Here is a 13,443-nt window from a genome sequence, read left to right on the forward strand (position 1 = left end):
AGAGACAGCCACAAAAACATCGGAATTTTTGATAACAACCTGGCAGCAAAATGATTTCCTGCTGTGGCAGAGGGAGTCTCAATGCCATGGAACAACCTCCAACCACTTCTGAGCGTCCCCGAGACCGCTCCAATTTTCCCTAAGATCCCTTCAGGAATGGGACCATGGCAGCTGCAGGAAACTTTTCTGCCTTTGAGGACAATTTTCCAATCAAATCATTGCCCATCAAAGCACGATGTGGCTTTGGCAAGCTCAGGACGGGTTTCCAAGAGGAGGAAGATGAGCTGGAGCTCATCCGGGGTTTTAAACGAGACAGAGGTCCGCGGGTTAGCCCGGCGTGAGGCCAGGAATTCCTGCTGTGTGCAGGAATGGGAATGCCTACCCTTTCCCTCGTCTCGTTGGTGAGGAACTTGGCGCACTCGCTGTAGTTGGCCCAGGTGCGGTTGTTGCCCGGGACCAGCTCCCAGCTCCCGTTCAGGTCACACCGGCGATAAGCGTGGCCTGCCGAGAGAGAGGAGACACGGAACGAGTGGGAAAACAGCAGGAAATTCACCCCAAATTCATCCCTGCTGAGAGAGAGGAGATAAGGAATGAGCAGGAAAACAATAGGAAATTCATCCTAAATTCATCCCTGCCCAGAGAGAGAGGAGACACGGAACGAGTGGGAAAACAGCGGGAAATTCACCCCAAATTCACCCCAAATTCACCCCAAATTCACCCCAAATTCATCCCTGCCCAGAGAGAGGAGACACGGAACGAGTGGGAAAACAGCAGGAAATTCACCCCAAATTCATCCCAAATTCATCCCAAATTCATCCCAAATTCATCCCTGCCCAGAGAGAGGAGACATGGAGTGAGCGGGAAAACGGCAGGAAATTCGTCCCAAATTCATCCCTGCCCAGAGAGAGGAGACATGGAGTGAGCGGGAAAATGGCGGGAAAACGGCAGGAAATTCACCCCAAATTAATCCCTGCCCAGAGAGAGAGGAGACATGGAATGAGTGGGAAAACAGCAGAAAATTCACCCCAAATTCATCCCAAATTCATCCCAAATTCATCCCAAATTCATCCCAAATTCATCCCTGCCCAGAGAGAGAGAGGAGACATGGAATGAGTGGGAAAACAGCAGAAAATTCACCCCAAATTCACCCCAAATTCACCCAAAATTCATCCCTGCCCAGAGAGAGAGGAGATAGGGAATGAGTGGGAAAACAGCAGAAAATTCACCCCAAATTCATCCCAAATTCATCCCTGCCCAGAGAGAGAGGAGATATGGAATGAGTGGGAAAATGGCAGGAAATTCATCCCAAATTCATCCCTGCTGAGAGAGAGGAGACATGGAATGAGTGGGAAAATGGTAGGAAATTAATCACGAATTAGTGGAAAAATGGCAGGAAATTCATCCCAAACTCATCCCTGCTGAGAGAGAGGAGACATGGAATGAGTGGGAAAATGGCAGGAAATTCATCCCAAATTCCCAAATTCATCCCTGCTGAGAAAGAGGAGGTATGGAATGAGCAGGAAAACAATAGGAAATTCATCCTAAATTCATCCCTGCCCAGAGAGAGAGGAGATATGGAATGAGTGGGAAAACAGCAGGAAATTCACCCCAAATTCATCCCTGCCCAGAGTGAGAGGAGATATGGAATGAGTGGGAAAACAGCAGGAAATTAATCCCAAATTCATCCCTGCCCACAGAGAAGAGGCATGGAATGAGTGGGAAAAGGGCAGGAAATCAATCCCAAATTCATCTCAAATTCATTCCCGCCCTTAGAGAGAGGAGATATGGAATGAGTGGGAAAATGGCAGGAAATTCATCCCCAGGTGGAGCCTGTTATAGGCTCCGTATATTATAATATTGGCTTTTCACAAATATTGAAATGGATTTTACATGTGTGGTGTTAAAGGACCTTTGTTATAAAGGTATAATTTTTATTTCTGTTGTTAATCATGCTCAGTGAAATAGCTGATATCAGTGTGCTTGCAATAAAATTCCTGCTGGGATGGGATAACTCCCAGTGCACGGTGGGAGGATGTTGTAGTGTGTTGTTAAGTTTCTTGTGTTATTCCCCCAATTTCTGTATTGTTCTCCCCTATTATGTGTAAAATGGTTTCGTTCCCCCAGTTTTTCCCGCCACTGCTAGCCTGTCAGCTAAGTTGCTATGGTAACCGCTATTCATAGTTGCCGATGTGTAATTGCTCCTCCCCTGGTTTCCCTTATCAGTGAAAGTTGTTTCCTCCCTGTCCAGTCAATCACTCCCTTCCTCCTCCCAGGTTTCGAGAACCTTCTCCTCTCTGGAGATGGTGGCTGGCTGGGGTCCCAGGACACCTCCTTTACCTTTTGATTATTGGTCTCCATGGAGTGTCAGTTCTGTGAAGTTCATCCCCTCACCTTTCCCAATTGGTTCCGCCTGTACCCACCCCCCTCCTTTATAATCCTGTTTCACCCCCTATGAAGAAACTTTTTCCTGGTTGGTTTCCCCGCGTTTGGATCCCACAACACCTTCAATAAACCGATGTTTAACCCCCGGGAAATGGTCAGCTCCGTTCCTCCCCAATCCCAGCGGTGTGAGCCAGCCCGCAGCCAGCACAGCCCGAGGCCCTCAGACGCCGAAGGGAGCTGGCCAGGAATTGCAGAGGGGCGTCGGCCTTTCGCCCTCAGCAGCCGGACTCCAAACTTCGGGCCACATATGCCCCCCTCTGCAGGAGGGGAGTTTGGAATTTCCAAACCCACCTTTGTGGTTGAAGTCGTAGATGTACTCGGGGCAGGGCATGGCCACCACCTTGCCGGGCACGCCCTCGGGCCAGCACACGATGCCGTCCCACTCCGGAAGGCAGAATCCATCTGTGGGAGAGAACGGGGACAGAGAGAGGTCACTGCACCTGCGGAGGGGACACCGGGGCCCCCCATGCTTGGAGGGCTCTCTGAGAAGAACCAGCACCGGCATTCCGTTGGGAAATCTGTCCTAGGAATATTGCCAGCTCCTTCTCAGAGTGTGGCTCCAGAAGGTGCGAATTATCCCAAATTTCATTCCACAAGGACAAACTGTGTCCAGCTCTGGGATCGCCAGGATTGGAATGATGTGGAACCGCTGGAGAGATCCAGAGGAGGCAACTCCAGAGAAGTTTCTCCCAGGGCTGGAGCCCCTCTGCTCTGGAGCCAATTTGGGAGATCTGGGAATGTTTATGTGGAGAGGAGAAGATCCAGGGTGTGCGTGGGCGTCCACGGCCCTGGAATCCGGCTATCTGGTGAGGGTGAAGGCCGGTGCCCCTGCGCATCCGAAGCCAGCCCCCCTCGGCGTCTTGGCCTCGGGCTGAGCTGGGGGATAGCTCGGAGCAGCGCGGTGAGAGACGAATCAGGAGGCGACCACTTGCTGGGGGTAAACTGTCGGTTTATTACAGAAGAACCAACAAGGAGGGGAAACACCCAGCAAATGGCAGGAGAGGGTTTTAAGGGAAAAGGGGGGAAGAAGGCAGGGAAACCCAGCTATCTAATAGAAATACATATTTGGAGGTACGAAACATAACTGATATACCAAAGTAACCCACTGTTATAAATCATAGGAGGGGCTCCGGGGCTACAGCCAACCATAACTCCCAGAGAAAAGAAAATTCTCGAAACCTGGGAGGAGAAAAGGGGTGATTGACTGAGCCTAAGGAGGAGGCACTTTCACTTTATAAGAGAAACCAAGGGAGGAGCAGTTTCATTTCCATAGCAACCGAACTGACAGGGTCCTGAGAAAGGAAGAAACCATTTAATACAGAAAATGGGGGGAGCAAACTAACAAACTTAAGAACACACCACAGCACCAGGGAGAGCTCAGAGCCCTTTGCAGGGCCTGGAGGGGCTCCAGGAGAGCTGGAGAGGGACTGGGGACAAGGGATGGAGGGACAGGACACAGGGAATGGCTTTGAGCTGAAGGAAGTAGATTTAGATGGGATATTGGGAAGGAATTCCTGGCTGGGAGGGTGGGGAGGAGCTGGGATGGAATTCCCAGAGCAGCTGGGGCTGCCCCTGGATCCCTGGAAGTGCCCAAGGCCAGGCTGGAGCAGCCTGGGACAGGGAGGTGTCCCTGCCATGGCAGGGGTGGAATGGGATCATCTCCCCAGATCCAGGACCTGCTCTTGCCCTTGCTGAATTCCAGAAATTTCCTCCCTTCCCATCTCCCCAACATGTCCAGATCCCTCTGAAGGGCTCCACAACTCCCAAGGCATCGCTCGCTCCCAGCTCCATGTCCTCAGGGAACTCCTCTCCTTTGGGCTGGGTAACTGCAGCCACCCATGGAATTGCAGCTGCAATATTGAGAATGAAATGCTCAAAGTGGCAGATCTGCCCCAAATCTGCCCCCAGAGCTGTGTCTGCCCTCAGTCATGAGGTCACCGAGTGCTGGACACAGGAGGCACCTGGGAAGCAAAAGGAACAGGAACCACCTGTGGTATTTTCTGAGACCCTGTCGGAGGGAGGAATGGTGAATTTGACTCCATGCTCTTAGAAGGCTAATTTATTGTTTTATGACCTATATTATATTAATGAATACTAAGCTAAAGAATGCAGAAAGGATACAGACAGAAGGCTAAAAAGGTAATAATGGAAACTCGTGACTCTCTCCTCAGAGTCTGGCACAGCTTGATGGTGACTGGTCATTAAATAAAAGCAATTCACATGAAACCAGTCAAACAATCACTTGTGGGTAAACAATCTCCAAACACATTCCAAAGCAGCAAGACACAGGAGAAGCAAATCAGATAATTATTGTTTTCATTTTTCTCAGAGGCTTCTCAGCTTCCCAGGAGCAAAGTCCTGGCCAAAGAGATTTTTCAGAAAATAGGATGGTGACAACCACCTGCTCTTATCTGCCAAAAATTCCTAATGGAACTTGCAAATAAAATCCAAATTTGTGGAAATCCAAACAAGGCCAAGCACGGTCCTTGGATACCAAAGCTTCCCACCATGGAGGAATTCATCCTTCCTCACCAATGATTCCCCAAGATTAAAGGAAAACCAGGATTGCCTCAAAGCCCTTTGGCTGGTCCAGGCTCAGAGCCGACACGGATTAATTCAGTTTGGTGGTTTTTAGGACGCGAAAAACACTGAAAATCTCATTGTTTAGCGGCTGATTTCTTATCTCTGATTTAGTGTGGATGAAAAGGACCAGACAAATGGCAGCCTTTCTTCTAAAGCATCAGCTGGGAGTGTGGGTCAGGAGCAAAAATTCCTCAACATCCTCGTGATAAAAAAAAAAAAGAGGGAAATAATTTATTCCATTTTCTCTGCTTCTTAGGAGGAGAAAAATTCATTTCCTATTCATGAAAACTGGGAAAACCCTTCCCTCTGGCTCATTATTTGCAGGATAATTTACACTGGGAAAAAAAGAGTTTATTTATTTCTCAGTTCTCTGGAAGGTACAAAAGACAAAGGAACAAAAACCAAAAAACAACACAGGGCCCCACAAAATTTGGCTCAGGACAAAATGTTGATGTCCTTGACGTCTTTTCTGCAGACAAGAAAGTAAATAAAGATTTAATGGAGCCCTCAAAGTGCTCTTGCCTAAAATAAAATCAGTTCTTATGACAAAATAAATCAATTTGAGTAAACATTAAAAGAAACACAGTAGAGAAACAACTCTGAGAGAAAAACAGTCCTCCAAAAGTGCTCTGAGAGGGAAAAATCTCCCATTTTCCCAAAATCTTCACAAATTGCAAAGAGCAATTTCACTTTTAAGAGGTTTCATTTCTCATCCCACTGAAATATGTGTTCAGAAAAGAAGAAAGTGCTGAATTTTGTGGTGGGTGCATCCTCCTTGTGCTGGAAAAACTGATAACAAACCACACAATCATTGATTTTTGGGTACTTTGAACCCTCAAATCTTCCCCAAAAGCTGAAGGTGGTGGGACACTTTTGGATTGCTGCTTTACGGGAGGATGATTTGGGGAGCCAAGATCTGCCCTAGAAATAGTTAAAAAGATGATTGCTGCATTTAAAATCGTGACCTCTGCATGGAAATGATTCCTTAAATGATTTAATCCTGAGTCATCAAAGAATTATCCTGAGCCATCCTGAACATTAAATCCTGATAAGAATCCAGTGGGACTCAAAATCTGGGAAGTGTCTGAGCTTCCCATCAGAAGGATCCGTCGCTGTTACCAAGACCTGAACTCCCCCAAATAAATCTCTTCCCCTCCTCTCCATCATCTCTGGCTCTGTCTCCCTGTTCCTTGCTTGGAAAACCATTCCAGGAAAATGTGGAGGAGGGATAAAACATCTCAGTGATGGTTTCCTTCCTGGAATTCCCCGGTGATGGATGAGGAGTTGAGGGAAGGGCGGGTGGAAATTTGGGAGCTGCCACCTGGACATTGCCCTAAAATTCAGGATAACAGAGCTGTTCCCTGAAAATCCTGGGATTTTCAGAGGATTTGGGTCGGGAACAGGGATTGCAGGTAGGGAAACCTGGTGAGGAACATCCACAGGTCAAGCCAGGATCTGCTGGAGCTCCTGGAATGATTGGAGGAGTTCCTGCACTGACTGATAAAACATCTGAGTGGTGGTTTCCTTCCTGGAATTCCCCAGTGATGGATGATGAGTTGAGGGAAGGGCGGGTGGAAATTTGGGAGCTGCCACCTGGACACTGCCCTAAAATTCAGGATAACAGAGCTGTTCCCTGAAAATCCTGGGATTTTCAGAGGATTTGGGTTGGGAACAGGGATTGCAGGTAGGGAAACCTGGTGAGGAACATCCACAGGTCAAGCCAGGAGCCTCTGGAGCTCCTGGAATGATTGGAGGAGTTCCTGCACTGACTGATAAAACATCTCAGTGGTGGTTTCCTTCCTGAAGTTCCCCGGTGATGGATGAGGAGCTGAGGGAAGGGCGGGTGGAAATTTGGGAGCTGCCACCTGGACACTGCCCCAAAATTCAGGATAACAGAGCTGTTCCCTGAAAATCCTGGGATTTTCAGAGGATTTGGGTCGGGAACAGGGATTGCAGGTAGGGAAACCTGGTGAGGAACATCCACAGGTCAAGCCAGGAGCCTCTGGAGCTCCTGGAATGATGGGAGGAGGTCCTACATTGACTGAAACTCTCAGAAAACCTTTCAAAATGGAAATATGGACTGATACCAGGAGCAGCCAGATATCGGTCCATATAGGGCTGATACTTTGGGATTTTGGATCCACGTTCCTGGGGTTTAACACAGCCAAAAGCCCTTTGTCCCCTCACCATCCTCGTCTCCTGCCCCAAATCCCTCCAGTCCTCCCATCTAAGGAGACCTCCCGGGAGCACAAGGGGGAATGGGTTTAAACCACAGCAAGGTTCATTCCCACTAACTACAAGGAAGAAATTTTTAAAATGACAGTTATAAAAATGTATACTTTAAATAATTTTTATCATGAATTTTAAAATATTTTTTATGATAAAAATTGTAATTTTTTAATAATTTTTGTATAATGGTGGAACACTGGAACAGCCTTTCCAGGGAATTCGTGGATGCTCCTGGATCTCTGGAAGTGTGCAAGGCCAGGTTGGACAGGGCTTGGATCACCCTGAGATTGTGGGAGCTGTCCCTGCCCATGGCAGGGGTGGAATGGGATAATTTTTAGGGGCCCCTCCCAAACCCAAATCATCCCATAAACCTCTGATAAAACAGGAAAGGAAAATCCCGTATTTCCCATTGTGCTGGAATCCAAACAAGCCATTCCTTTCTGTTTGTTTGCCCAAAGAGCTCCTCCAAACATTTTTTTTTTCATGAATTTATAAAAACATTCACAGTATCAACAACTTGGCTTCTCCCTTTGTTTTCCTTTTCGCCTGGTCATTTCTCCAATGAGATCCAGGCTGAATTCCAAGAAGAAACCAGAAAACTGGGGAAGCTTGGCCTGTTAATGATAAATCAGTCCCCCCTGAGACACTGGTAACAATATTCCAAAGCACAGAGAATTCCAGAGGATCCAGTTGGAAAAGCTTATTGAAAACCTCTTGGAATTTTGGGGAAACTGAGTTTGAGGGTTCCATTGTGCTGCTTGAATTGATCCACGTAGCTCAGGATGTTGGACTGGAAAAGTCACACATTTCTTTCCTTGGAAGAAATAGTAGGATTCAGGGATGATGGAAGTCCAAAGGAATTCATAAACTGTTAAGAAAACAAGGAAATCTCACACTTATCCCACATCCCAGAGTGTTTTGGGTGTGTATCCATCGTCCAGGCAATGCTGAAGGGATGATCCCGTTTATCCCTCGGGGATTTGCCTCTTCCAAATCCAGAGCTGCGTTTCTCACGGATGGAGACACGGAAGGTGGGAATGACACTGGAATTCCTCATGATTTGAGGACATCACTGACCATTCCAGTGCTGGAGAAATGAGTCCTGAAGGGAAACATGAGACCCCTCCAGGATCCCATTGGCTCTTGCCCACCAGGACATCTCTTGGATCTCTCCTTCCCCCCTGAAGCACATGGAAGTTGCAGTCATTCCGAGATAGGAACAAACAGAAACTCTCTTGGATGACATTCCTGAAGAAATGAGACCTGAAGGGAAACATGGGATCCCTCCAGGATCCCATTGGTTCTGGTCCACCAGGAGATCTCTTGGATCAATCCTTTTCCATTGAAGGTTGGAATCTCAGGGCATGGAAGTTGAAGTCATTCCAGGACAGGAACAAGCAAAAACCCTCTTGGATGACATTCCTGAAGAAATGAGATCTGAAGGGAAGTTTGGGATCCCTCCAGGATCCCATTGGTTCTGGTCCACCAGGACATCTCTTGGATCAATCCTTTTCCATTGAAGGTTGGAATCTCAGGGCATGGAAGCTGAAGTCATTCCAAGATGGGAACAAACAAAAGCACTCTCTTCGATGACATTCCTGAAGAAATGAGATCTGAAGGGAAGCATGGGATCCCTCCAGGATCCCATTGGTTCTGGTCCACCACCAGGACATCTCTTAGATCAATCCTTTTCCATTGAAGGTTGGAATCTCAGGGCATGGAAGTTGAAGTCATTCCAGGACAGGAACAAGCAAAAAACCTCTTGGATGACATTGCTGAAGAAATGAGACTTGAAGGGATACAAGGGATCCCTCCAGGATCCCATTGGCTCTTGCCCACCAGGACATCTCTTGGATCTCTCCTTCCCCCCTGAAGCACATGGAAGTTGCAGTCAATACAAGATGGGAACAAGCAAAAAACCTCTTGGATGACATTGCTGAAGAAATGAGACTTGAAGGGATACAAGGGATCCCTCCAGGATCCCATTGTCTCTTGTCCACCAGGACATCTCTTGGATCAGTCCTTTCCTGTTGAAGGTTGGAATCTCTTGGATCAATCCTTTCCTGTTGAAGGTTGGGCGTGGAAGCTGAAGTCATTCCAAGACGGGAACAAGCAAAAACACTCTTGGATGCCATTGCAGCAGGATTTCCCTCAGGAAGGCAGGAAGGCCAATCCCAGAACACTTTGGGAAGGGGCTGTCCCAAATGCATCCCTCATTTCACTCCCTGACTTCTCTCCCTCACCTGAGCCAAGTCAGAACCCCAGAATCCCAGAAGTTGCTTTGGTGGGAGAGAGAAAAGCAGGAGCAGATTTGGGCCATCCCTGCTCAGGGTGCATGGAGAGTTTTTCCCTCCTTCCTGCTCCTATCCCAACCCCTGTAGTAAACCCCTCAGGTTTAGCCAGGGCCCCTTGGAGAACAGAATGCTGACACAGCGGCAAAGAAGTTTCCTGTCTCCAGGGACATCCGCCTTGTACCTTATCCCTATAGCCATGGAAGGCAATATTGTGTTAAACCCTACCATTGGTCACTTATGGTCACTCTAACACCTTTGCCATTGGTCAGGATTGGATCCAGGCCAAGGGTATAACAGTAGCACACTGTACCCCTGCTAACTGGGAAGAAGAAGAGCTGAGACCCTTCACAGACCCTGCAATAAAGCCATACTCGTGGAACAGCCAGCGTCTTCTGCTTCTCCTCTCTCTACCCTCTGCTGGAGCCTTAGGCCAAGGGAAAAGCTACCTAGCAAGCAAAGCTGAAATCACAAGAGCTGCCTGATCACTAAGAGCTGAATATCTCCCTGCTTGCTAGGGCTGACCCGCGGCCTTGGTCTGAGAGCGAGCTGGCTTCTGGCACCCAGTGCCCTTGGGGACTGAGCTCTGGAGCTGGAACAGCTTGCATAGGATACGACCAAGCAAGGCTCATTTAAACCCCCTTTCCTTTTCCCTTCCCTCTCCCAGCCTCAATCCCCGTTCCAGCAGGAACGGGACACTGCATGTGGAGAAGGCATCCGAACCATCTGCGAGGCTCCTTGGCAGCTGCACAAACGCAAACACGGGCTGGAGGTGTTTATCCAGGGGCACGGAATATCAATCAGCCTGGCTCATTCCGGCCCCCCGGGAGACCACAGCTGGAATGGGCTGTGTGATTGTGGCCACTCCAGTACGGGAAGGACATTTGGGGCACTGCAGGCAGGCGGGGAGGAGCCACCGACAAAAATGAGGCAGCGTTTGGGGATGGGAAGGGGGAGAGGTCATGTTGGGATTGGAAGGGGGAGGAATTGTTTTGGGATAGGAAGGGGAAAAATCATTTTGAGATTGGAAGGGGAAGGAACTGTTTTGGGAGAGGAAGGGGGAAGAATAATTTTGGCGTAGGAAGAGGGAAAAATAATTTTGGGATAGGAAAGGGTAGGAATTGTTTTGGGTAGGGAGAGGGGAGAATAGTTTTGGGATAGGAAGAGGGAGAAATCATTTTGGGATTGGAAAGGGAAGGAATTGTTTTGGGATAGGAAGGGGAAAAATCATTTTGAGATTGGAAGGGGGAAGGAACTGTTTTGGGAGAGGAAGGGGGAGAAATAATTTGGGGATAGGAAGGGGGAGAAATCATTTTGGGATTGGAAAGGGAAGGAATTGTTTTGGCATAGGAACAGGGGAGGAATTGTTTTGGGATAGGAAGGGGGAAAAATCATTTGGGGATAGGAAAGGGAAGGAATTGTTTTGGGATAGGAATGGGGAGAAATCATTTGGGTATAGGAAGCAGGAAGAATTGTTTTGGAATAGGAAGGGGGAAAAATAACTTGGGGATAGGGAAGGGGTAGGAATTGTTTTGGTATAGGAAGAGGGGAGGAATCATTTTGGGATAGGAACAGGGGAGAAATCATTTTGGGAGAGGAAAGGGGAGGAATGGGGGCTTGGAGGGGCAGGAATTAAGTCTGGGGGTTTGCAGATGGATTTCAAATCTGTCTGTGAGGGCAGGGGGGATGAGGGGCTGCTTTTGGGGCTGTCTTGATCTATAGGGGTGTGGCTGAAGGAAGAGGGGTGTGACTCAGCTGTGTGTGGATCCCGTTGTTTGGACAGAATGGAAGCACAGGAGGAGTGGGATCCTCACTGATCCAACAGAATCAGGCTGGAAGGGAGCACGGTGGATCAGCTGCTCCAGCAGGGCCATCCCAGAGCCCAGGGCTCAGGATTGCATCCTGACAGGTCTGGGATATCTCCGGTGGGGGAGATCCCGCAGCCTCTCTGGGCTCTGCTCAGCGCTGGGCACTGCCCAGGGCAGGAGTTCTGCCTCCTGTGCCGGGAGAATTCCTGAGATCAGTCCCTGCCCGTGGCTCTGGTGCCACAGCTGGGGGCCTGGAGCACAGCCTGGCCCTGCTGTGACCCTCCCTGCACCCAGGGACACCCAGGGACAGACAGGGACACTCAGGGACAGCCAGGGACAGACAGGGACAGCCAGGGACAGACAGGGATACACAGGGATACACAGGGACAGCCAGGGACACACAGGGACAGACAGGGACAGACAGGGACAGACAGGGACACCCAGGGACACACAGGGACAGACAGGGACACACAGGGACAGACAGGGACAGACAGGGACAGACAGGGACACCCAGGGACACACAGGGACAGACAGGGACAGACAGGGATGCACAGGGACAGACAGGGACAGACAGGGACACACAGGGACACACAGGGACAGACTGGGACAGACAGGGACAGACAGGGACAGACAGGGACAGCCAGGGACACCCAGGGATACACAGGGACAGCCAGGGACACACAGGGATACACAGGGACAGACAGGGACAGACAGGGACACCCAGGCTTAGTCAGGGACAGCCAGGGACAGCCAGGGACACCCAGGGACACCCAGGGCTGAGGGCTCCTCTCACTGTGGCTCCTCTCCAGGCTGAGCAGCCCCAGCTCCCTCAGCCTTTCCTGGGCACTGAGATGCTCCAGGCCCTTGCTCAGCTCCATTGGACCCACTCCAGCAGTTCCATGGCCATGGGCAGAGGCACCTTCTGTCTGTCACTGCTCAAAGACCTTCACTGCTCTTCACCCAGTGTCTCATGGACAGAACAAACACCCCTTCCATGCTCAGCCCTGGAGGAAACGGACATTGGAGGGGATGGACACAGGGGCCAGGAGCTGTTCCAGGTCACAGCCACCAGACAGTTCCATGACCCAGCTCTGGAGACACCTTCTGCACTCTGCCCATCCACCCCTCAACTTCCCAACCCAGGAGCAGAAACTCAACCTCCAACATCCCATCGGGAACTCCTGACCTGCCACTGCTGGCACATCCCACTCTTTCCTCATTCCAGCACATCCAGTCCTTCCAAACCCCTCCAGCCTCTCTCTGAGAGGGAAAAATACCATCCAAGATACCATCTCAATCATTAAAACAAGGTTGATAATTAGCATTAGAGTTCAGCCACCCTTTGGAATGTTTTCCACGCATTCTCTGTGCTCCTTTACAAATCTAAACCACAGACCACTGGTGCCTCTCGTAATTCCCAAGATCCGTCCCTCCCATGCGTCCCAAACCCTGATTAGCTGCTCTGTGGACATTCCTCAGTAGGACTGGGAGCTCCAGGCCCATAAAACTTTGCAGGAAGAGGCCACATCCCAGTGTCAGCTCCTTCAAGTACATCACGCTTCATATCAATGGCTCTGAACTCCCTCACACTCCAGGAGAATGGTCTGGTCTGTGATTTCATCCTCAAAGGTCTCTCGGTCCATAATTCTATGCTAGAAACTCTCCCAGTGCATAAATCCATCCTAGGAATTTTCCCTGCCCATAATTCTATCCTAGAAGTTCTCCTGGCCCACATATCCATCCAAGAAGATCTCTTGGTCTATAATTCCATTCTAGACACTCTCCTGGTCCATAATTCCTTCCTAGAAGCTCTCCCGGTCCATAATTCCATCCTAGACACTCTCCTGGTCCATAATTCTATCCTAGAAGTTCTCCCAGTCCATAATTCCATCCTAGAAGGTCTCCTGGTCCAAAATTCCATCCTAGAAGATCTTCTGGTCCGTAATTCTATCCTAGAAGTTCTCCCAGTCCATAATTTCATCCTAGAAGTTCTCCCAGTCCATAATTCCGTCCTAGAAGGTCTCCTGGTCCAAAATTCCATCCTAGTAGCTCTCCTGGTCCATAATTCCGTCCTAGAAGTTCTCCTGGTC

General features: G+C 49.3%; 1 protein-coding gene across 1 annotated transcript in view; it reads right to left on the reverse strand.

Moving 5' to 3' along the window:
* The window catches only part of PTH1R (parathyroid hormone 1 receptor), a 114,336-nt gene that overhangs the window by 43,865 nt on the left and 57,028 nt on the right, over positions 1-13,443 (reverse strand). Inside the window, exons 3-4 of the mRNA XM_074538582.1 lie at positions 2,734-2,844; positions 383-501 (exon numbers count right to left, since the gene is read on the reverse strand). Coding sequence (XP_074394683.1) covers positions 383-501; positions 2,734-2,844 — 230 coding nt within the window. The remainder of the gene's footprint in view (positions 1-382; positions 502-2,733; positions 2,845-13,443) is intronic.

This window comes from Zonotrichia albicollis, chromosome 1 (genome assembly GCF_047830755.1).
Source record: "Zonotrichia albicollis isolate bZonAlb1 chromosome 1, bZonAlb1.hap1, whole genome shotgun sequence".
Classification (NCBI taxonomy): Eukaryota; Metazoa; Chordata; class Aves; order Passeriformes; family Passerellidae; genus Zonotrichia; species Zonotrichia albicollis.